We start from the raw sequence: 24,146 nt of genomic DNA, 5'->3' as shown, positions 1-24,146 counted from the left end.
GAAACAGAAGAATATAGGACTCATTAAAATATGACATGAAGATAATATCATAAAGATTATAAATATGTACAGTTTCGAAATTTAAATTAAGTTAGTATCAATTTATTATCAAGACTTTTAAATCACAGATACCTCCCAGTAAACTGTCTATGACATTATACACGAGGAGATTTCTAAGTAAAATCTCTAAAATACTTTCTTTGAGCTAGTTGAGCTCTTGCGTCATGAGAAACTTGGAATTACTTTATGGAAAGGTCATTTACAACATTATTGGTAGCTATTCTAGATATACTTTAATAATATCATTAATTTTATAACCAATTTTGTGCAACGTATCGAACTATGGTGTACAGATTCAATGAGTTTTATTTTATTGGAGTATATATTAGTTAAAGGGCAACAAAAAATAACCAAATTAATTCAAAGGTCAGCATTACATGATATTTATTTAAATATTCAAGAGCTTTTTCCGTGGATGGCTTTGTCGACGTCGATGGAAGCAAATTGTGGAGCAATACATCAAGAGCCCTCACGCTGAAAGTATGAGAAAAAGGAACAGGTAGTTATTATGTCTCTTCTACTTACTTACATTTTTATCGCATAGTTTGTGATTTGTAAACATTATTTTGCTATTGTTTTTATTGTTACACTAAACTAACAGAGTGAGCGAACTGTATTCAGATATATTTTAAGCATTCTCCTGCACTATAGTAATTATTTTCTATCCGATTGCAGTCTTGTTTTCAAAATGGTTGAAGCGGAGGAAGAATATTTAGAGCAAATGGAAATTTTGGTAAGCGAAACACATAAATGCCATTGTTTAGTAGACCCTACCAGTAATCAATCCTATTTTCTACTCCATAACTGACTTATTCTTAAAATTATCCTTTTTTCTCCCTCTTTTTTCACCACCTTGGACGCGTAAAAGTGAATTTCGCAGAAAATGTTAATATAATTAAATGCAAGGATTTCATCATAATCGTATTCGATTCTATACAAACGATAGGCGTTTAAAAAGAAGGAGATTTTTGCAAGTTATGACAAAGAGATTTTAATATGATACCAGAAAAATAATGGGTGCCTTGTTTTTTTGTCCAAGTATTTATAAGTAAGCGTAATGCGTAGATCTTAACCAATGATCACGGTTTGGACTGAAATTTTCGGAGTTTAAATAAAATTTAAGAGAGCTGTTTCAGTATCAGTGAATAGGGATCATGGACAGCTCAATAGGGAAACATCATTGCTGTACATTAATGTCTTTAAAAATATTATATTTGTCCTGCTGTGTCAATTATATGAGTATAAAAACTATTTTCTAAAATTGTAGGTGACATGTTTTCTACGGCCTTTCAAAATGGCAGCAAGCTCTAAGAAGCCACCATGCACACACGAAGATGTGAACTCTATTTTTCTGAACAGCGAAACAGTACTTTTCCTTCACCAGATATTTTTCAAAGGTCTCACTTCGAGAATGGAGTCTTGGCCGACCCTTGTATTAGGTAATAGATAATCTTATATTTATATTTTCTTGCTTTTCAAAACATCATCTTAGTACTTACAGTTTTGAAAGTTTTTTATTGTCACAAATCATATTCAAATGGCGTGACAAAAAAAAGAATATCCAAATGTTTGCTGTAATTTATATTATTTATTTAACTTTTATACACAGGAGATCTTTTCGACATGTTGCTCCCGATGTTGACAATCTACCAGGAGTATGTAAGGAACCACCATTACTCTCTCCAAGTTCTCACAGAGTGCAAGCAAAGTCAACCCTTTACGCAGCTATTGGCACGTTTGGAGGGCAAACCGGCCTGTCAAGGAAGATCTTTAGAAACATTTTTGACATATCCCATGCACCAGGTAAGTTCACCAAAATAGCCAAATTTAAAACATTATTTTGCAATATAAATTTAAGACACGCTATAGATTTCTTACTTATAAGGACTTTCGATTGAAAACTCTTAAATTATATATATGTATATAGCCCAAGAAGAGTCACAGAATACAATCGATGTTCTGCGGTTATCTAAGTCATTCGACTGTGGTGAATGTTATATTCTGCGTAAATATAAAACAACTGGTATTTGGGATATATCGTGAAAGTTATTGTCATGCATTTAATTTTAGAAGTCATACCTATGTATATGCTCAGTATTTGTCTGGATAAAATGGGTAGGATATTCAGTGTTTCTATTGCTGTTTCGAGTAAAATATTGGACGTAGTTCCATTATAACTGGTTATAATCAGCATAATATGTAATTAACAGATACCCCGATACATAATCACTCTGCACGAGCTGCTTGCCCATACACCTCATGATCATGTGGAGCGTCGTAGCTTGCAACATGCTCGTGCACAACTTGAGGAGCTCTCGCGGCAAATGCACGATGAGGTAATATCCAATTTCTGCTACTTATATTTCTGCTAGTAGTTAAAGTTGGCAATTTTTTTTTTTCATATGATGTATTACAAATCATCAGATTTATATTTTATCAAGCTTGAGAGTTTGAATGTTTGAAAGCAATTAAATCTCAGTGAATAACAAAATAACAAATTATAATTTTAAATTTATTTTATGTCTACCTATCTTTGTAACGTAACCGAGCATTTTTCTCTCAGGTCAGCGAGACGGAGAATCTCAGGAAGAACCTGGCTGTGGAGCGGATGATCATTGAAGGGTGTGACATTCTTCTAGATGTTAATCAAGTTTTCATAAGACAAGGTACGTGGACGATCAAAATTTTAATACGAGTCGAGATAGCCAATGGTTTGGATAAGTGAAAAACAATAATTGTTGATTCGAACCCTGGCAAGCACGACTGAAATTTGTGTTAATAATTCATTTCGTATTTGGCGGTATAGGTAAACATTGTCAGGAAACCTACATGTATTTGATGTTAACTTAGCAGATACATATGTATCCAATCTAGTATATCCACCGATCAGCATCGTAGCATCTTGGTAGATTTACTATGTCTATCATAATATTAATTGATTTCCTATTGATTTCGTACCATGTTTTCTATCCTTCTTTTCCGTCTTTAGGTACTCTTTCTCAAGTGGTCGGTAAAGGTCGGCGTGCAAATTTGCAAGCTCGCCAGGCGTTTCTCTTCAGCAACCATTTGCTCTTAACAACCAGAGCTGCTGGTGGAAGATTGCACCTGCCACCGGCTGGAAGGCTACCATTACATGATGCACTTTTGATTGAAGATCCTTCTAATCATGACGATGATGGTAAATGAGAAAATTAAATAATTATAAACTAATGTAATTAGTAATATTTTAATTTAATAAATTAGTTTTCGTGTACTGAAACAAATAACGTATTTCTCTAAATTTTATTGCGATACAAACGCTCTTACATACAAAGCGATCGTTTGATTACATTATATAAAATTTACTTTTTTACAATACAGATTCTGCGTCGGTGTGTTCATCGCCAGGTGGAGATGTATACCAAGCTAAGGATTTTAAAATACTCGTAGAAGTTAAAGGCGAACAAATATGCGCTCATTTAGGTATAGTTTTTAAATCTATTAATAATTTAATTGAAATTTTAACTCAATGAAAAATTTATTCGCGTAGGCTATGATTAAGATTTTGGTTAATATAAGGCTAAGATTTTGGTTAATATAGAATTGGTCTAAATGCCAATTAATAAAACAAGCCCAAATGTGCCCAACCTTGGAAACTAAGATTATATGTCCCTTGTATCGGAATAAAACAATAACAATACCAAATATTGTTGTTCGGCGATAGAATATATAGAGTGCATAATATATAAATAGAATACTTGAATATATAATAATTATATATATTTCTCACAATAGTCGCGGCAACACTTGAAGAGAAAGCAGCGTGGACCAGCGAGTTAGCACAATGTATGGAAAGTGCTGCACTGACTGAGCTTCTTCGAGCATGTGGATCTTGCGGTGCCGCCTCTGCCAGTCTGCCTGCTTGTCGTTCGGACAGGGCTTTATTCACAGACGACGTGGACATAAGATTTAGCAGGACACTTAATTCATGCAAAGTTCCACAAATAAGATCTGCAACTCCGCAGAGATTGTTACAGAGATTAACTGGTTAGAATTTTTTTTTTATAATTTAATATAAAAGTTTTCATCTTAAATTAAACGAATAAGTCTATAGGACTGGTGTCAGGTACCAAAATAATTATCTTTATCCTTTAGATCTCCGCTTTCTCTCTGTGGACTTCCTGAACACATTCTTGTTGACCTACCGCGTGTTTACGGACGGCGTGACGGTGCTTGAAGCGCTGCAGCAGGTGTTTTACGAGCAATCGCAGCAAGATATGGAGCTGGCACCACCTACTGATGCTGCTAGGAAGGCTAGCGGTGCTAGTTCGGTTTCGGGTGAGGCATAAAATAAATATATACAAAAAAATATATATTTCGTTGTAGGTAGTAAAACTTCAGAAGAAAAAAAACTTTAAAATATTGTATCTTAAATTCGATTACTTAGATATCAATATCGCTAAGGTTTTGCAAATATTTTTTTAGATCTATAGTAAAATTCATTTAAAAGATTAATCTGCTTAAATTGAGTTAATGATAATTAATTTATAAACATTAGATAATGATTAAATTTTGTTATTGGTTTATATTAATTTTAGGTTACGGGTCAGAATACAGTGACAGAGACTGGCAATCGAGATTCTGGCGAGGATCGAGGAAAAGTAATATATTCATTTAAAATCTCTTTTTCGAACTTATATCAGTATTAAATCGGAATTGATTACAGAAATAACAAATCGTTTCAGGTGAAGAAGATGATAAATTGTCGCCATATTTAATGGCACCATCGCGTCGGACATCAACCGTTAGCAAAGTATTTAGTGTTTACTCTCATTTTAATTGATTTCCAAGATATATTTCTTTATTTGTACTAATAATGTTATTTTTATTTAGGTGGAGGAAGACAACAGCCATTTGCAAATACCTAAAATTATGGCTACTTCCTCTAGTAACGAGACACTTAAAGGTATCGGATATTATAAACAAGAACCATTGCTAATTTTTTTAACTTTTTATGCATTATTTTGTATATATACATATATTATATTATACACATTGCACTCAACATGTAGTACCTAAAATTATTTAATTTTATCCAGAATAAATTTGCATATTATTGAATAATGTGATATCATAGGTACATCACCATCTTCACCTGGAGCTCTAAGTTCCGTAACCCTCGTTGGAAGTCCAAAAAAAACTAGTCCGGTTGAAACCACGTCGAAAACGGAAACTACAACGCCAGTCAAAGATAATGATGCAGCTGCTTCTATCGTAAAAGATGAAAGTATTGAGCTCGTAGATCAGAGCGATGAAGACGTAAAATACAAAGAAGAGGAACCAGAGAAAAATAAGTATAAAATTGATGATAAATTTAAAATATCGCAACGGTTTTCGGAGGTGTGTAATGTTAGTATTCAAATTTCATTACTATTTATAACAGGCTCGAAATAAAAAAGTAATTTTGGTGAATTAATCGTGGTCAATTATATGTGTACAAACTAATAGCTTTATATATTACTAGCTGTTACCCGCGGCTTTGCTCGCGTAGAATATGAATAATTGAATATATTTACAAATTAACGTAAAATATTACCTTAATGTAAGACCTTTTTGTTGACATTGTTGTGTATTTCATAGCTCCTAACTTCAAAAATGACGGACTTCCAGACTAACTTCTTAGGCGTAAAATATCCAGAAACACTTAAATGCGAATCAAGTCATTTTTAATCCAAAAATAAAGTTTCATGTTTTTAACTTAAAAAATTACGGACTTCCATACAAACGTTCAACCCCTATTTCACCCCTTTAGGGGTAGAATTTCCAAAATTCGCTCATTAGTGGGTGTCATGATATGTTAGTTTATAAGTGTACAGCCTAGAATATAAGTTTTATGCTTGTAGTTCTAAAAATGACAATACTTTCAACAACTTACAACCTGTCATCCCCCTTTTCAACCCTTTACAGCATTTTTTCCAAATAAAAAGTAGCCTATGTCCTTTCTCAGGCTCTAGACTATATGTGTACCAAATTTCATTTAAATCGGTCCAGTAGTTTTGGCGTGCAAGCGAGACAGACAGACAGAGTTACTTTCGCATTTATAATATTAGTATGGATTTGCAAACATATTTTCTGAGGTGTGTTTTCTGAATCATTTTAACGAAATGCAGAGACACGATTTTATTCAACTTTAACCTGTAAAACCTAATTACGAACTAAAAAGAAACCAACTAAAAATAAATGAAACCTAAAAGTAACTATTCAATTGAAACTAACCTACCTAATAAAGTGCGAGTCGGACTCGTGGACCGAGGGTTCTATATACATATTTATAGGTATGTAAATAGCTCATAGATCTACCAAAAGGGAACGATGCTTGAAGATATTTCCCTTTTTCAAGTTTTTAAAATTTTCCAATGTAAGCAGAGCCCTGCTCCTAAGCAAAATGTACGCAGTGTGGAATCAATTTATACTGCTTATTTTATAAACAAATAAAAGTAAAAAAATCATGATTTTCAGTTTTTTTAGTTTTTTGTGCTATAATAACTATCTTCATGCCAAATTTCAAGTTTCTAGGACTACGGCCTTTCAAGAAAAAAATACGATTCCCGTTTATTCCCTATCCCTTGGGAATTCCGAGATATCCTAAAAATAGTTTTTAGTTGTTGTTATAACCTACTTGCATGCTTAATTTGAAACCCCTAATAATTATAGTTACGGAGATAGAGCTACTTTGGTTCGAAAATATAAATCCCATTTATTCCCTATCCCGTGGGAATTTTGAAAAATCCCTTCTTAGTGCACCTCTAGGATACTCAAGGTATACGTGTGCCAAATTTCAAGTCTCTAGGTCCAATAGTTTAGGCTGTGCGTTGTCTGTCAGTCACTCAGTCATTCAATCACTCAGTAACGGAAGAGTTTTATATATATTGATCAGCCGTATACCCAATCTCAAAATCACATCTGAAAAAATTGTAACATTGGTCTTTTACTTTTAACGCATTCTAAACACTGATTTCCTGTTGTAGTGACAAAAGAAATAAAAATTTAACTCTTTTGCTATTGAATATTGCTATATGCCTAAGATTTTCACCAAAACGGGCATACGCTAGTGTATAATTTAAGACAAAATTTCTCAGACAAAATTAAGTATCCTTATTAAATCGGGTGTTCTGTAATATTTCATTATATGTTTAGCGTGTTCGTACTATGTCCGAGAGCCCCCGACGCTTACACCCGTCAGCTGGAGGAGTTGCGCCAGACGCTCGTCGTCGTTCGGAAGGAGCTAAAGAAACACCAGCAGGTGCTGAGAAAGCAGAACCGCGTCGCGCTTCTGACACAGCTGCCAGGTCTCTACCTAGACGTTCAGTGAGGTAGTATATACATATAAAACGAAATATACCGTCACTTTTAACATCACTAACTTGTTTGTTAAGGCAATAATACTTGTCGATACTTTCAAGATTATTCAGATGATTTACTATTTTGTGAAATTCGATGGTTTGAGTTTTAATATAAAATCATAGCGAGAGGCGATGCACCAATTCGTCGATCAACAGTGAGCGACGCCGTTATTGGGGGGGTTCCGAGCCACGAACTTCTGTGACCTCTCAGGTGTCACAAATGCAGGTAATTAGATTGTTTTTACAAATGGAATATTTGAAAGATTTAGTGATTTAGAAGTTTTTCTACGCTAGAGCTTTGTAAAAACTCATCAGTGTTACATGTCTTAATGTAGACCAAATCAGTTTTTCTACCATCCCGCGTCATTATGTTGCATTTTGGTGAAGGATAGATAAGGTGTCACAGAGTCACGGGGTAATACAAACACATGATCTGAATATCCTCGATCTGAAAGAATTATGTAGACTTCTTACATTGTCATGCAGAATTTAAGAGACATTCGTTTGCTCACTTCAATAAAAATAAAATTTGAACAGCTTTTTCGTTATACTTATTTAGCTTTTCTGGGAATTATGTTTCATCATTTTTCAGAATTACCGTCGCGAGACTAGTCAATCTAAAGCTGGGGTTGTCATCACATCATTCCGTCAGTCGCACAGGAGGTAATACAATCGCTCTTAAAAACTTCAAGTCATCTTTTCTATTTCTTGACTATAAAATACTATTTATCATCATGATGTAAATTAAGCACAAAACGGACTTTCATTAACTTTCAGTGTTATAGCATGATACATACATACTTTTATCTATGGTCTAAAGTTTCTTTGTCGGTTAAATCGTCAGCTTTTGCACGATTGTCCGTCTTCTTAAATTCGTAAATTTAAATCGTTTCAGCGTATTCAATAAATACACTTCCAAGTTTTGGAATTGATTTTGTTTACACGTATAGTTTGTGATATTCTATTAATGATCAGTTTAATATCATTTTATTTATAAACATTCGTTTAACAGCTTTGGAAAAGACCTGTTGTGGTGAGTGGGAGGTGGAGGTAATAGTAGATCAGAGTAGAGATGCATAGCGGAACCTTTTAAAAAAAAATGCTTACTTAGATTCTGCAATTTTTACCCTTTATTACCAAATTTTTAAACGTAGTTTTCCAAATACTTCGTGTTTTGATTGCAGTTACACAAATATGAAATACACGACATGATACCGAGCATTATCCTGATTTATTTAATCGGTCACCGTTACCCTCCAAATGTTATGTTGGTATACGCTTATGTATATTTACATAATATGTCGCAATAATTCGGCCTATTTTCAGATATACACTACCCGTAATGAACATTTTCTTACATAATAATATATTTTAATACCGCTTAACATAAACAGTATAAATAAGTAGACTATGAGTTGCTTTTAGGCGCAGTCGCTCCTAAGGTTTGAGCCTAAATAGGATGATAAGTATTTGCCGTATTTGGTCACCAGTAATTCTTGATATTAAAAACACCTTTTTTCGATTACTAGCGAGAGTTTAGCATAAAAAAGTAAATATATTTTTTTAAATGATTATCATTAAACTTTGCTTTTTTTCTCTGTACTTATCTTTGTTTTTTTTTTTTTTTCAATTTTCAACTGTCTTGTCATTATTTGTTGATTGCATGCTTTGTCGTTTTCTGAATCACATCCACATTTTTCTCTCCAACTGCATCTTTCTTTCTTTCTTATTTATTAAAATTTACTATAATAAAATAATTATGAATCGATACGTTTAATTGACTCCCTTTTATAAGTCATCATTATTTAATGGCATATACTGTTTAGGAGCAGTACATCTACTGCGGCGGTAGCGTTTGCGGTGGCAACTTCAGCGTCGTCAAATCCAAGGTCTCCGCCGCCGACTTCTCCTCCTCAGACAAGGCGTGATTCGGTTATATCAACTGCAGCCACCATGCGAGTGCTCAATGTTTTAAGGTAAAATTTGCTTTAAAATATTGTTACAAAATAATACTTGGAAACATCTTGATATAAAATTCTTAAAATGATTAAAAGCTATAAATTAAGATTAATAGTTATCATTATTTTGTCGCACCAAATTATTTTAATATTAATTTTATTGATCTCATCAGGCATTGGGTGTCTAAGCATTCTTCAGACTTCTGGTCTGATGAACGTCTCCGTGGAATGACAATGGATTTCCTCAAAGAAATTGAAGCAAGTCCAGGGTTACTTCCAGCTGAACATAAATCCGCAGCACAGTTACTGCGTCTGTTGGAACGTGCTCCGGATAGAGCTGTTGACTTGAAAGCTCTATTTATACCACCAAGAGTAAGTTAGAGAAAATAATTTGATGATGATTGTGTTCATTAGTTTTATTTTATTTTATGATTCATGTGACAATGGATAACAGCAGTTCATTGTTATAAATACCTGTATTTAAATGGACAATATACTTAATTAATAACTTAAGTTATGTTAGTTTTTTTACGTAGGATTGGCTGATGGTCATTGAGCCAATCTTGAGTTTAACTCTACTGAATTATGTTTCTTATTATATTTGATATTACTGCTGGCAAACATCAGCATCATCCAAACTGTCCCACTTTATAAATTTAAAAACTAAAGCAACGTATCTTTTTTGTAAGTTGTAATTTCGTTGGCTATAGAAAGACAATGCTTCTATATTGAGAGAATAAATTTGATTAGTTATACTGTACTGTATACTGGATGTTTTCTAATCTAGGTTCCTACTAAAGAGAGCGTCGAAACATTGTCAGCGCTGGAGATTGCGGAACAGATGACGTACTTGGATTATCAAATCTTCAGTTCGATTCATAGCGAGTAAGCATATTTTATTTTAATCTATCAAAAACTAAAACACACATTTTTCTAATTGGAGCCCATTTATTATCTTATTATGTAATTGATACCCAGACAGCCTTGGCTTTATGCAAGCCCATCTGTAATTACTACCAGTAATTACACTTCCAACGTTTGAGTCAAACTACTGTGCCTCTAATCGGATTATTAAAGAAACCTGTGTTGTAACCTGTGTGTATCACAACGAACTTGTGTACACACACACTAACACCTGTGTATCTACACACTATTGTGCCCTATAATGTCTCCTTCGTAGTTTGTACGTAGCTTGAATGTAATTGGAGAAATAATCATCAGTGATGAGTTTGATAAATTATATATATATATATATATATATATATATATATATGTATAAACACTCTCTCTATATATTGTATTATATGTACATACCCCAATATGAGAACGTAAAAAGAACCAGTTGAATATACCGGATATTACCACTAGTCACATACAGTTAATTTGTATGCCCATTCAACTGTTCTACGAAGGCCAGGTGTTATACTCATAAATTAAAGAATTACTTTTAGACTAAGGTATTGTCTGATTTAAAATTAATAATATCAATCATGTATGTCACCATGTAAAAAGTAATATCCCGTAAATGTCAATGTACTTTTTGAGTAGAAGAATATGCTTTAAATTAGTTCTCCACGTTGCTCCAATGCGGGTGGACACGCATGTGGAAGATTCTAAGTAAATTGCATATAAATGGGACTATTATTATCTTTGGCCGAGTTTAATTATATGGGTATTCATTATACAGGGAGTTCCTGGGCCAAGCTTGGACGAAAAGCGACAAAGCGGTGCGCGCACCACATATACTGATGATGACGGCTCATTTCAACCATATCTCAAACCTTGTAATATCGGAGATTCTGAAGAAGTACACCCTGACTGGTAATTATTTCAATCATTAGTATTAAATTATTTACCTAGAATGAATCAAGGATTAACAGTGGCTCTCCCTTAGGTTCCGCCAATCTGAAGAACGACCCAAAAGCGCGAAAATTTGCCGAAAATCGTAAGATTAGCTTAATAAATCAAATTGTACTATAACTGTTGATGAGATATGTTTTGTGACCAGATGACCAATCTTATTTAGTCTGCTTTACTCACTTGTAACCGAATCACAACCAGACTCAAATATAACTCCATCTGGCTGTATCTTAGACTTAATATTTAAAAAAAAAACATTGTTGCTTCTTTGTATTGATAAGATATTTAATTTCGAACACGAATCAAGTTTTTGAGTTCAAGTCGTTCGTAGTTATATTTTATTTATAACAGACGAACTTTTATTTTATTTATCATCCTTGCGAAGAACTAGTACGTGCTAAGAGGCGATAGTCCTAGGTTAATGTTTATAGTACAAGATCATACTAAAATAAAAGAAATAGTAAATTTGAAATAAATTCAAATAAAATAAATAATAGGTCGAGTAGCTGCCATTGAAAAGTGGGCAGCTGTAGCCGATATAGCTCGATGTCTCCATAATTTCAATGGAGTACTGCAGGTGTGCGCTGCTCTCTCCAACACATCTATTTTCCGTTTGAAAAAGACCTGGGACAAGGTCTCCAAGACTGTGAGTATTCATACAATACAAGACTTACTCAGTTAGTATATTCTAATGAAATATACATACACAGGACTATGTCTTTGTTTATTTATTTGCAGAGTAAACAAACAATAGAGAGGATGCAGACGTTGACATCTTCAGAATGTCGTTTTAGAGTTTTGAGAGATGCCTTGCACAGGTTAGTTGATATTTTTACCAAATTATCTCTTATTGTTTCTATAACGAGGTATATTAAGCCATTATTCATTTAAATGAAATTTTAATACATGCGAACTTTTTATGTTATTGGTTATTATGCAATTTGTTCTTCGGGAAATAGTCCGATCATTATATACAATCAAAAATGTACATGACGACCACCGTGGTCGAGTAGCGTGTACACCGGTTTCATGGGTACGCCACTCCGAAGTCCCGGGTTCGATTCCCGGCCGAGTCGATGTAGAAAAAGTTCATTAGTTTTCTATGTTGTCTTGGGTCTGGGTGTTTGTGGTACCGACGTTACTTCTGATTTTCCATAACACAAGTGCTTTAGCTGCTTACATTGGGTGTGATGTTGTCCAATATTTATTTATTTATTAAATTGTGTCCTGTACACATCTTAGGCTTAGAAAAGCTCAACTTGAAGTTGTCCACCAAGATTTCATACGAGCTTTCTCCGTTTTGTAAAAATAACACAGCAATACATCCAGGAAGTTTTATATTTTGTTTCTCAGTGCATAACATATATAATTTAAAATATTTTAATACTTACAGATGCGATCCACCTTGCATTCCGTACTTGGGAATGTATCTATCGGACTTGTCGTTTATCGAAGAAGGGACTTCAAATTATACTCCAGAAGGACTTTTGAATTTCTCCAAAATGAGAATGGCAAGTACCGATACAAAGAATAATCTCACATAAATAAATCAACCAAAGTTTAAAATATTTAGGCGCTATATTCTTAATTTATTTAAAATGTTTTTTTTTTAGATTGCACATGTAATTCGTGAAATCAGGAATTTTCAGCAGACTCCATACAAAATTGATCATATACCAAAGGTAAGTGAGTTTACATAATACATGTAGTTTTCAAAATGTATTTTTCTTGTATCATAAAATCAAAGCGTTTTTTTATCATCACTCAATATAAGCACTCTGGATCCAATGCACTGAAAAATCGATTAATAGCATTCTTTGTTAAGAGACAAAACTCTTGGTGCTATCTTCCTTGAACTACTAGGCTACTTGCATTTTGTGTGACGACACTCACGACGACGGTGGTGACTAGGTATGCGAGTTCCTGCTGGACCGGTCGCTCGAGATCCCCGAGGAGCGTCAGTACACGCTGTCGCTGGAGCTGGAGCCGCGGGCGGCGCGCGGCTCGGCCGGCGGGTTGCACCCCGCGCCCGCCTCCCCCGCCTCGCCCTCCGCGCAGCGCAGACGCCGCGCCTCGCTCGCCGCGCTCGCGCCTCTCGCGCCGCTCAAGGCCGACCATTAAACGCACAGATCATACACATTACACACACACACTCCTCTCGCATGCTGCACTACCGTGTAAACACTCATCTTGACGACTAGATATTGGCGTAGCCAGGATTATGACTGAGGGCTTCGACAGGTCAAGCGAAAAAAATACGAAAAATTAGTATGTTGACAATTTTTCCTTGTAGAATATTTAGTCAACTCATGCTTCTGCCTGGCTGTAGTCGTGTCATCGGGCCGCTATATGATACGTGAGACCGGCTACTCTACTACCTACTACGGTTCTAGTACTAGTCAAACATTGTATTACTACTTGATACGTCTAAAGTCTATCCACACAATTGACGATAATTGCCAACAAATACGCTTTACTATTAATAATTTGATCATTTACAATAAACTTTGAAGTATTCCATAACTTGTTCATGAATAGTTTTCAGAAAAAAATATTAGGTAAGTTCTATATCAAAGATAGTCTGAAGATACAATTCAATAGTATTTATTATAAATATTAATAGTTTTGATTGTTTCATACTATGTAAAATATATTTTTTTAATTAATTATATATACCTATATAATCATAATATTACGTAAACACATGATATGCTCACATACACGAAATACGCTTTACGGTAGTTTCAATATTAACAACACACTAACATCTACAGCCACGCTAGACTACATGTACTTTATATTAGGTACTAAAGTTATGAGATAACTATTAGTCTAGCGTAAGGTAGATATGACCCCTTCTGCCTTAATCTTAGTTCATATGTAATACCTGTGTTCAAAAAAAAATAATTATGACTTCTTATACTAAAATTTAAAACACACAGTTTGGATACATGTCGAAAAACAAAAAAAAAAAAGCTCGTACACGCTCAAACGTCACAAAGTATGCTTTATTTATATTAAATTTAATATATTTTAATAATAAATAACAAATCATACAATTTAATATTTATATAGAGACGAAAAAATCTTATAAAGGGCTCACGTTGATTGATATATTTATATCGAAAATTGAATTGTCTAAAAAGTCACTATTGACTTCGCATGTATAATTAACAAGTTACTACATTACAATTCTAATATATATACCTAATATTTGTTTTACAAATTAAAAAGTATTTATCATCTGTGATTCCTTAAAATAAATAATATACCTAAACTCTTCTAAAAACAAAAAACATCTAACCTTGAAAAAAAACGCTCATAAACGTCAAATCGCTGTATTGATTCTAACGTTGAAAATAAAAAAAACTTAATAAATTATTAAATATAATTAACTATTTAATTTTAAAGTGATCCCGATATCTTTAAAAATATTTAAATTCGTATTGTTTTTGATATATTAAATATAATAATTCAATTATTATACATATTAAACAAACCTAATCCTAACTAAATTTTTGCTCATTGTCAATTTTTAAATTGTTACTAATTAAATAAATCATATCATTTTTATTAATTTAAATACCATTAATTATATCGAAAGTATTAAAATAAAGTATTATTATATTTTAACTAAATGGTCGTGATATAATAGATTATTATTATGAATAAAATATTTATATTCCATTCCACGTGTCGAACTCCTAGGGAACAATTACTCTGACCTTATTGGTCGATACGCGCGGCTACAGATAAGCGAGACGAATCCTACATGTATGACAATTATTTGATTATTGAAGGTCATGTGCATGAACCAATGAGCGTACAAGGACAATTTCCTTTGGGAGCTTGTTTTGTGGAATGGACTTTACAGCGCTAATCAAATATTGTATTTAAAAACAAAAATATCAAAGAAATGTCCTCGTTAAGTTTAATATTACAAAATATTGATTTGACGCTACTGACGATATTAGGCCCCTTCCTAAAAACCTGATCAAAGTTGGTATAGTCAAAATTCGGTCGTTCACAAAATGCGGTCCTGACGTCTGATAGATGGTCATGATCTGTTATACTGTAAAAAAGAACACTATTACTCGTAGCAGAGATCGCTGGTCGTAGGTGGATGAGAACTTTTGTCAAATTTGTAAATTTTACTTTTAAAATCAGATAAATACTGGCGGTTCAAACTAATAGTTACTAAAGACAATAATTGTCACTAGAAATGGCTTGTTATGGTAATGTACAATTCAACAAATTTGACAGTATTGTAGGAAGTTATCAAACTATCCCTTTTTAATCTCAAAACTCACAATAAAGAACGAGATCAAAGTAGTTTTGTCCTTGTCCAATTATTCAACGATCTAAACAGTATCAGTAAAATGACGTAAGGATCTGTCACTTTTGTTTCTAATGTCTAATAAATACATATTTATGCTATTATTGTCTATTAAAATTATATTTATGTTCGAAAGGAAAACAATTGTTTAAACTCGTTTATCAATTATGAAGATTAATATTGATAATGATATATATTTCTTTTGAATAATATTATATGTTATAAGCACCTCATATCATTATAATATGTTAACATCGTGAATATATATATGTTAACAATTCTTGTAAGTATACACAATATACAGATTGGTGTCGACGTTGTCACATTAAATGAAACGACGATCACTACTCGTATATATGAGGCTGATAAAATTATCGAAAAACAAATAGACGAATAATAAAAAAGTGAAATTTTCGAACAAAGTAATTCACACTGAATTTAAAATAAAGTAATGTCTTTTGCAAAATTGGTTCAAAAGATGTAAATACGGCAACTCCGCGCGGCAGCACAATCGTTGGACGTACCCGACTACCCGCACACCGCACAGTCCTCTATGACTACAGCCGGCATTACTTTAGGTTAATAGTTTGTGAATTAATAGTTCGGAACGGCAAAGTTCGACCTATTTTGCCCGCTAGTATTTATGTAACAATATCTTCGATAATGTTATAGGATGTTGTAAATCAATTAAATGAAAAATAAATACCTGTGGCTAAGTAAATGGATGTATTCTTTTTTATTTATTATTAGGGGTATCATTTAATGCGTTGACGTCACAGCCAAATTGTATAAAGTTTTAAAATTAAAACTATAAAATAATAACTTTCTGTTTTGATTAGGGATTAATTGATGCTTTGACTCATTTTCACGAAATAAAAACTATTTTCATAATTTGACATGACAGTTAAGCCTGTTCTCTTCTGTTAATAAAGTGCATAAAATCGTGTACAATATTATTTGTACATAAATGTTACACAGATAAATAATTTTATTATTACAATACGGCACCTATATAAAATTCTTCGTCGTTTGTAAGTTTTCCCTGACTTATGAATGTAAAGATAATTTACTATATTTATGATCGTTATAAATATAATTCAAGCCAAATGTTTAATAAATGTATCGAATATAAGCTAAGATAATATATAAAAAAATTACATAAGTATTGTTAGTTGAAATAAAACTATTTTTCTTAGCTTTTGAAGTAAATAACAATATCGTCTTGACAATTGGAATAAATGTAACAGTGTAGGACCGTCTTGATTTTTGGTAGTTCTGTGGGGCGCGTGGAAACTTATCACAAACCATTGGTTGATATGTTCGGGTAAGCATAGTTTCTGGTGCGTGATTGGTAGATTAAATCGACCATATTGTAACGAACCAATATTGTTTGCAAGTATTATGTCACCACCTCATCACGTCGAAAAAGGTTAAGAATGTTGACTGGTGATATTATCATTTGTTTCGAGTTTTAATAATTATATTTCTTATAATATATTAATGTCATGACGCTCGTTACTTTACAGATCCTTTTGAGATAGGGAATCCTTTTTATTATCATTTCTACTTAATATTTTTGTCCAAAATTATTGTCATCATATGATCTTCGTGTAGAAGAGTCATAAAGACACAGATATACAATATTCCTTTAAATAAGCAACCGAATAGATCAAACCAAATTAACTTGTCTATCATATATAGATAGGTATTATTTTTGACTGTTACATGAAAAATGCATATATTGTTTAGGTAGATACATACCTATTTACTCATTGTTGACATAAGTTCAAATTAAAAAATTAAACATTTAAACGAAACATTCTGTTTCGTGTTAAAACCGAATTCAATTAAGCCTTTGCAACTTAAGAACGTAAAACAAAAAAATAAATTTAACTCTAACATTCCAACGTAGTTCTATTCCGAATTTAAATATATTTTAAAAGTTGAAGACGAAATAGTTTTACTTCAATAAGGTTTAATATTAATAAATCTGATGTAACCTAAAGTGATTTCAAGTGAGAATATATGTCTTAAGCCTTTTCTACGACCTTTTCTACGTCATTTAATGTTAGTGTTGTTAATAGCCTATACGCAATCGTTAACTTGAAACATAGTTAAGATTCTGATGTTGATCATTTTGTTGAAAAATTTAAAAAAAATTTTAAACCTAGCATATTGAAATATTGAAAAATGATGATGTTTCATTGACAGTTTTCAATATTTTTGGCGTTGGTGGTAAAAGTTGCCATTATCTCAAGTTGTCAAGAAAAATTGTTACAATATTGTGAAATAGTTTGCGGCTTTCTGAAAAGTTCGAAAACAATTGCATATACATAAATTGCCAACTGTTTCATCAAAAACGTATGATATATACACATATTTCTAAGGATTTTACTCTTGAATCAAACTCTATAATTTATTCAGTGAGGTATAAACTTAAGCACTTCAAAGAAAAAAATTGAAAAAAATACAAGTTAGAAGAAAAGTGCCCTTTTTTATTAGAACTATTAAAATACTATTTTATTAAGAATCAATGTATAACCACATAATATAATATGTAATGAATCTATTTTATTTTTTAAAAACAAATAAGCCTGTAATCGAATCTCAGATAAACGCCATTTAAATATGGACGCTAATTTTTTTTTTACTTAAATCTCGCAAAAGCATTTTGCGTAAATTCACAATAATTACTTTATAATTTAGATAGCTGAATATTGTCAGTCTATGCAATTCTTTACATATCACGCGATTGATATTATTATTTGTAGTAACTGACTGTAAACATCCCACTCCTGTGTTACGGCCTTTTATCCCTTGGATGAGCTTTTGCTTTTGGAGCTTATCCCACCACGCTGCAATGCAGTTTGGTGGATACACATATGGATGGAAAAATCCTCACGATGTTTACCACCAAACGTGAGATGAATTATAAACACAAATTAAGCAAATGAAAATTCAGTGGTTCTAAGAAGATGGACGCTTTCTAACCACTCGGCTTTTTCTATTTGTAGTTATGATTAAATGTTTAACTAATAACCGTGATAAATAATTTCTTGCCCGTTCGTGATCACGTTTGATTCAACTTCATTCAACAAAAAATGTAAAAATATATATACAATGCGTATGATTCAGAACACGTGACAGAAGAAAAATGTTTATGTAATTTATATTCGGTCAAATAAGTTTCACTTTAAAGGAAGGCGTGGTTAAAATCTGCAGGACAATTCTACTAAGAAATTGTCATTTCATCGCAATCGCATCGAAACGTAATTTAGCCATCTTCATATTGTGTACCAACACAACGATTCAGTTGCGGTTCGGTCGAAGATCGGAATAGAATCACGAACGTATCTTATTGGGAAATAGTAGAATTGACCCCCAGCTATGATTCAGGTGAGGTTTATTTTTGTGAGGAATAATAGTCGAAGTTGCATCGGGATGTAATCGGGAATACGATACGAAACCGTATCCGTTTTGATTAGTAGAATTCACTCTCTGGTTTATAAATTTACGGATTAAGTCCGTCGCGTGAGTTATAATAAATATACCCAGTACGGCTATGGTAGTAGGAAGAGTTAATGAGTAATGATCTAACCAAAAGATAGATAAAAAGGGCTTAGGAAATTGAATGAGTATAATGTTATACCAATTAAACCGAATGCTTGGGCATTGCGCTTGTCACATTGCGAAGCATACCTGGTTGTGTCAGAGGCTTTTGACATTAAAGAATCTTATGCATTTTTACTGCTATAGATTATAAGATACATTGGTTGTTTCGTATATTATAAAAAATAAATAAATATATTATATCCTTTATGAGAGCACGTTTACAATAAGTATTTAATAAGTGCAAAAAACTATAACCCGACTACGAAAAAGCACGAAGCTGCATATTATATGGTTCTGATTTGATGTCAAGTCGTAATATCACTATCACGGGGGTCCGTGCGAAGGGGGATTCTTATGTGTTGTGTTTTTTGGTGTTTGTTAGGTATTAGATATGTTTTCTGTATCCCAAAATATAATACATGCAATATATGTATGCAAAATTTCATTTTCAGTTTCATATATATTAGTTCAGGATTTAAAATTACGTTTGTCGGCGTATTTTTCGTGTCGTATCCGCCATTTTGGATTTAACACGATGAAGTAGCCTACACGGGAAAGTACGAATGTATTAAAAAATATTCTAAAATCGTAATCCTTTCAGCTTAAACGTAGTCGGGTAAAAAGTATCATATTAAAAGGCTGTCTTGAATGTTTATGAAGCTCTAAATATCACATTAGTCTTAAGTGTAAATATATAATTAAGTATTTTTGTGTCTGTTGATAATACGTCTTCCCTTCTCTTTTACATATACTGTTATATATTTCTTAAATATACAATTCCCTATATTAGTAAAATTTCATATCAACAACCGAATTAATAAACGTTAATATAATCGTGCCTATATTCGCTCAGGGATTTTTTTTTTTTTTTTGATTATAGAAGCAGATTTTTTTTTTTAATAAAGTAAAAAGTTTATTTCTAATAGGTGTCATCTATTGGTTTGTCAACTATTAATACAGAACTATTTATATATTTTAAGAATAAATAAAAATAATATTAGCGAAAAATAAACTCTATTATATACGTTATAGTATCGCATGTCGATTGCAATTTTTACTATATCACAAACTTAATAAGCGTCGATATCTTAGGAGAAGCAATAGTCGCGAGCGGACTTGGTAAATAAGTCATATATGACTAGGATTTTCGTTTTATGGAACCCTATAGAGCAGATATAACCTCGTATTGTTTAATTTCGATTCAAATTTCTAAATAAACGTTATGTCATTTTGATAAGAGTAGCTCTGTATTATTCATGACGGATGCACAATATTTAATCTATAGTACTGTTAATCAGTTTATTAAAGAAATACATCGTGAACCGTCGCGTCCCGTCGCTGTGCCCGTTCTTATTAAGGCACTATAGTCTGCGTGCTATCATAATAAGATGCAACTTTTTCAAAGTGAAATCAAAATGTCAGAGCTCGAGTGAAGGGGCGCTAGCATAGAAGTTCTGATCAAAGAGTATCAGACTGGCGAAGGCAAATTTAGTCAGATTATTTGTATATATGTTTAAATACGAGATTTTTCGTTCGATTGTGTTTTAAAAATTTTACCTATCTTATAATTAATCAGACTGACGACCTCGTTAGTCTAGTGGCTTAATATAACGCTAAAAATCCCGAGGTTCTGGGTTCAAACCTAGGTCGGGTCGATAAAAGTTAAATAACTGCCCGAAGTCATATTTACATGGAAGAGTTTACACTCCCGTGCCTCGGAAATCACGTAAAACCGTTGATCCCGCCTCTTTCTGGTCGTGTCAGATTTGTCGTCCCGATAGTCCCGTGAGGGCACCTGTGTTTGTGCGCACACACTTGTGCGTTATAACATGTCCTTCGTAGTTGGCTGGTCTCCCTTGAGATTGGCCGACGTAGTCGAAATCGAACCTAACCACTAAAATCAAAAAGCAACAATCTCACGCGCGTCGGCACATGTCTCAGTTCCAAAAAGTCGCATCTCATTCTCATTGCGCGCGTATCGTAACAATTAATTTCAATAGTTACGATACTGTTGTGAAAAAGTATTAAAAGGCTTTAAAAAAAAACAAATATAGTATTATTTATTTATTTTGATATTAATGTCCAGTGTATATAAGACGAAAATTTTAGTTCAAAATTAAAAGTCACCCTATATATGTACCTACGAGATCACATATATTAACGTTTATTAACGAACCGGTTGTGTATTAAATATTATATAGATTATACTTCAATTCCCTTATGAAAAATTCTTATGAATGTACTATGAAAATTTAATACGTAAGATATAAATGTATTCTCAAAATCTACCTCTTTGATGATCATTAGTATCTATTAATACCAATATGTATTTTGTAGAAGTTAAATTAAAATATATACATATTATATATTCCAAAACCTGCGACTCGATGTTTTCTCTAAACAAAAAATCATCTTAGTTGAAACTTATTTATAAAATCCAATCAGTATTATGCATATTATTATTAGTATTATAGTTATAATTCAGTTAAAAACAAAGTAAATAATAATAATTCCTTCGAACTACTATTTTATATACTTAGTTTTAGTAAATGAAGTGCTATTCCGCAAGAATTAAGAACGCATCTCACTCGTGAAATGTCGTAACTCACTTACGGTGATACGTACTCTATCCTTTAAATACTGGATGTCGCATATCACTATTTAACGTTTAATAAACGTGTTCCACGGTGATGTTCGAATATATTCTTACATAGTAGCTCTACAGATAGCTGAATGTCAATTTCACTAAATGTAAATCGCTCAACTTGGTTATATTTTTGATTTCACTTAACTTATACATTCAAAACATAAAGCTAAGTAAAAATTATTATACAAGCACGTTTAAAAAATTAAATTATATATCACATCGGTATTTTTACAAGAGTTTTAAATATAATTCGACGGTTGAAATGTAATTTTTACATCACACAAGTCCTATATTAAATTAAACACTTTTAAAAGTAATTAAATTTCCTTTGTAAATATTTATTTTACTTAAATATAGCTCATGTTATAATCAATAATTTAATTTATATTAAAATTCACGCTTATTTCAAAGTCAAGAAATTAAATTCTGTTGTAGAATAGTCATTTCTACACCAAGAACATTCCCTCCAACCTTTTTCGCTTAAATTCAAACTATTATTAATATATAATTAGAATATTTAATTAATTTTAAATTTTAATAATTAATTTTAAAATAAATTGAACGTTTATTAATACTTGTTATGAATTAAATGTAATGAGATCGTCTAACTAGTTTGTAAAATAACTAATTATACAGCTTATAAAAACTTCGCGAAGTATTCTATATCGCTCAATACACACAGATCTTATAAATATTTATTTACATTTAAATAAATATTTTATTACGAAATAAAGAATATGTTTAATTTTAAAAGAAAAATATTTTCGCAACAATGAATTATTTATATGTAGTTTATGTTTTATTATTTGCATTTATTTTTTTACATAACGAAGTATTGTATAATATTTAATTCTTACGTTTTACTTATATTCCTCTTATTTTTTTTTTTTAAGATAAATTATTTGTAAAACAGATAATTATTATTTAATAGATAATATCAATGTAACGGATTAATTAATTAGATTAAATTTATGTTTAGCTTTATTAGTAATTGGGTGTGAACAAGGCGCCATTACCATTTGCGAATCGTTTAATATTAATATTCGTCTATTGGCTGTTAGATTTGGAGAAACGATTGCAATACTTCATTTTTGTTTTGGACAATTGAATAACTTGATATTATAGCTTTTCGATTACGCGAATCTCGATTAAGCGAAAGGTAATGAGCACACTGTTGCTGTTGTTGTAAGTCTGATCCAGTCAAATTGTTGTCATTTCATGGATTTCAATAAAGTTGTCATTGTATAAAGTTTTATATGTCTTTCATTTACAAAATAATATTCCTATATAATATATTCTACATTAACTGTTTACGCCTGCGGCTACACTCGCTTGCGAGTGACGAGAGAGAGGTGCAAGTGTTAGGTACATTTTCCCGGGATGAAAAGTAACATAGTATAATCTATCTCTGTGCTAAATTTTATTTGGATCTGTTCAGCCGTTCTGGCGTGACATCCATACATACAAATGTCGCGTTTATAAAGTTAGTAAGTAAATTGTAAATTAATCGTAATTTTTCATATTATTATTTATTAAACTCGTCATTATAAACTTGGTGGTAGGGCTTTGTGCAAGCCCGTCTGGGTAGGTACCACCCACTCATCAGATATTCTACCGCCAAATAACGATACTCTGTATTGTTGTGTTCCGGTTAGAAGGGTGAGTGAGCCAGTGTAATCACAGGCACAAGGGACATAACATCTTAGTTCCCAAGGTTGGTGGCGCATAGGTGATGTAAGGAATGGTTAATATTTCTTACAGCGCCTTTGTCTACGGGCCGTGGTGACCACTTACCATCAGGTGGCCCATATGCTCGTACGCCAATCAATGCCATAAAAAAAAAAAAATTACCTCTACCAAATGAAACAGAATCGAGAAGAAAAGTCGTTCAACAAAGTATTTTTCTGTTTAATAGGTATTTTATTTAAGTACTAGTAACGAGCACTTTGAAACGCAATTACAAGCCATACTAAATTTTATAATTTTATTTATCAATAACCCCGGCAGCATGTTAGTCTTTTTTTAAGCAGCGATAAATGTTAATAATCACCGCGATCAATAATACGCGAGAAAAATATAAAATTCCAATAATAATACACTTTGCAACCAATTTATTTAATACTTAAATCAAAACCGCGACATATAAGATTATTGATGACTAGTGTGTCTCCCGCGAAACTTCGCGTTTATTTAAAATATTTTTTAGGAATATCGAAATCTTATCTACATTCGGCGCCAAAACGATGAAAACTTATTTAACTGAAATCTTTAATGTCAAATAGTATACAATA

The 24,146-nt window shown here is 32.3% G+C and overlaps 1 protein-coding gene across 1 annotated transcript in view; it reads left to right on the top strand.

Annotated features, from left to right (window-relative positions):
- LOC113402214 (ras-specific guanine nucleotide-releasing factor 1-like) overlaps positions 1–13,381 on the top strand; it is a 36,860-nt gene extending 23,479 nt beyond the window's left edge. The window contains exons 8-33 of the mRNA XM_064217000.1: positions 462–559; positions 736–793; positions 1,328–1,499; positions 1,670–1,863; positions 2,271–2,396; positions 2,624–2,726; positions 3,050–3,238; positions 3,421–3,522; positions 3,835–4,086; positions 4,195–4,377; positions 4,638–4,700; positions 4,785–4,852; positions 4,933–5,005; positions 5,177–5,448; positions 7,237–7,412; positions 7,566–7,668; positions 8,035–8,105; positions 9,269–9,418; positions 9,574–9,772; positions 10,188–10,285; positions 11,088–11,221; positions 11,758–11,906; positions 11,999–12,078; positions 12,654–12,771; positions 12,874–12,942; positions 13,172–13,381. Coding sequence (XP_064073070.1) covers positions 462–559; positions 736–793; positions 1,328–1,499; positions 1,670–1,863; positions 2,271–2,396; positions 2,624–2,726; positions 3,050–3,238; positions 3,421–3,522; positions 3,835–4,086; positions 4,195–4,377; positions 4,638–4,700; positions 4,785–4,852; positions 4,933–5,005; positions 5,177–5,448; positions 7,237–7,412; positions 7,566–7,668; positions 8,035–8,105; positions 9,269–9,418; positions 9,574–9,772; positions 10,188–10,285; positions 11,088–11,221; positions 11,758–11,906; positions 11,999–12,078; positions 12,654–12,771; positions 12,874–12,942; positions 13,172–13,381 — 3,510 coding nt within the window. The remainder of the gene's footprint in view (positions 1–461; positions 560–735; positions 794–1,327; positions 1,500–1,669; positions 1,864–2,270; positions 2,397–2,623; positions 2,727–3,049; positions 3,239–3,420; positions 3,523–3,834; positions 4,087–4,194; positions 4,378–4,637; positions 4,701–4,784; positions 4,853–4,932; positions 5,006–5,176; positions 5,449–7,236; positions 7,413–7,565; positions 7,669–8,034; positions 8,106–9,268; positions 9,419–9,573; positions 9,773–10,187; positions 10,286–11,087; positions 11,222–11,757; positions 11,907–11,998; positions 12,079–12,653; positions 12,772–12,873; positions 12,943–13,171) is intronic.
- Positions 13,382–24,146: the final 10,765 nt, after the last annotated feature.

This window comes from Vanessa tameamea, chromosome 14 (genome assembly GCF_037043105.1).
Source record: "Vanessa tameamea isolate UH-Manoa-2023 chromosome 14, ilVanTame1 primary haplotype, whole genome shotgun sequence".
Taxonomy (NCBI): Eukaryota; Metazoa; Arthropoda; class Insecta; order Lepidoptera; family Nymphalidae; genus Vanessa; species Vanessa tameamea.
This window is presented reverse-complemented; position numbering and strand designations above follow the sequence as displayed.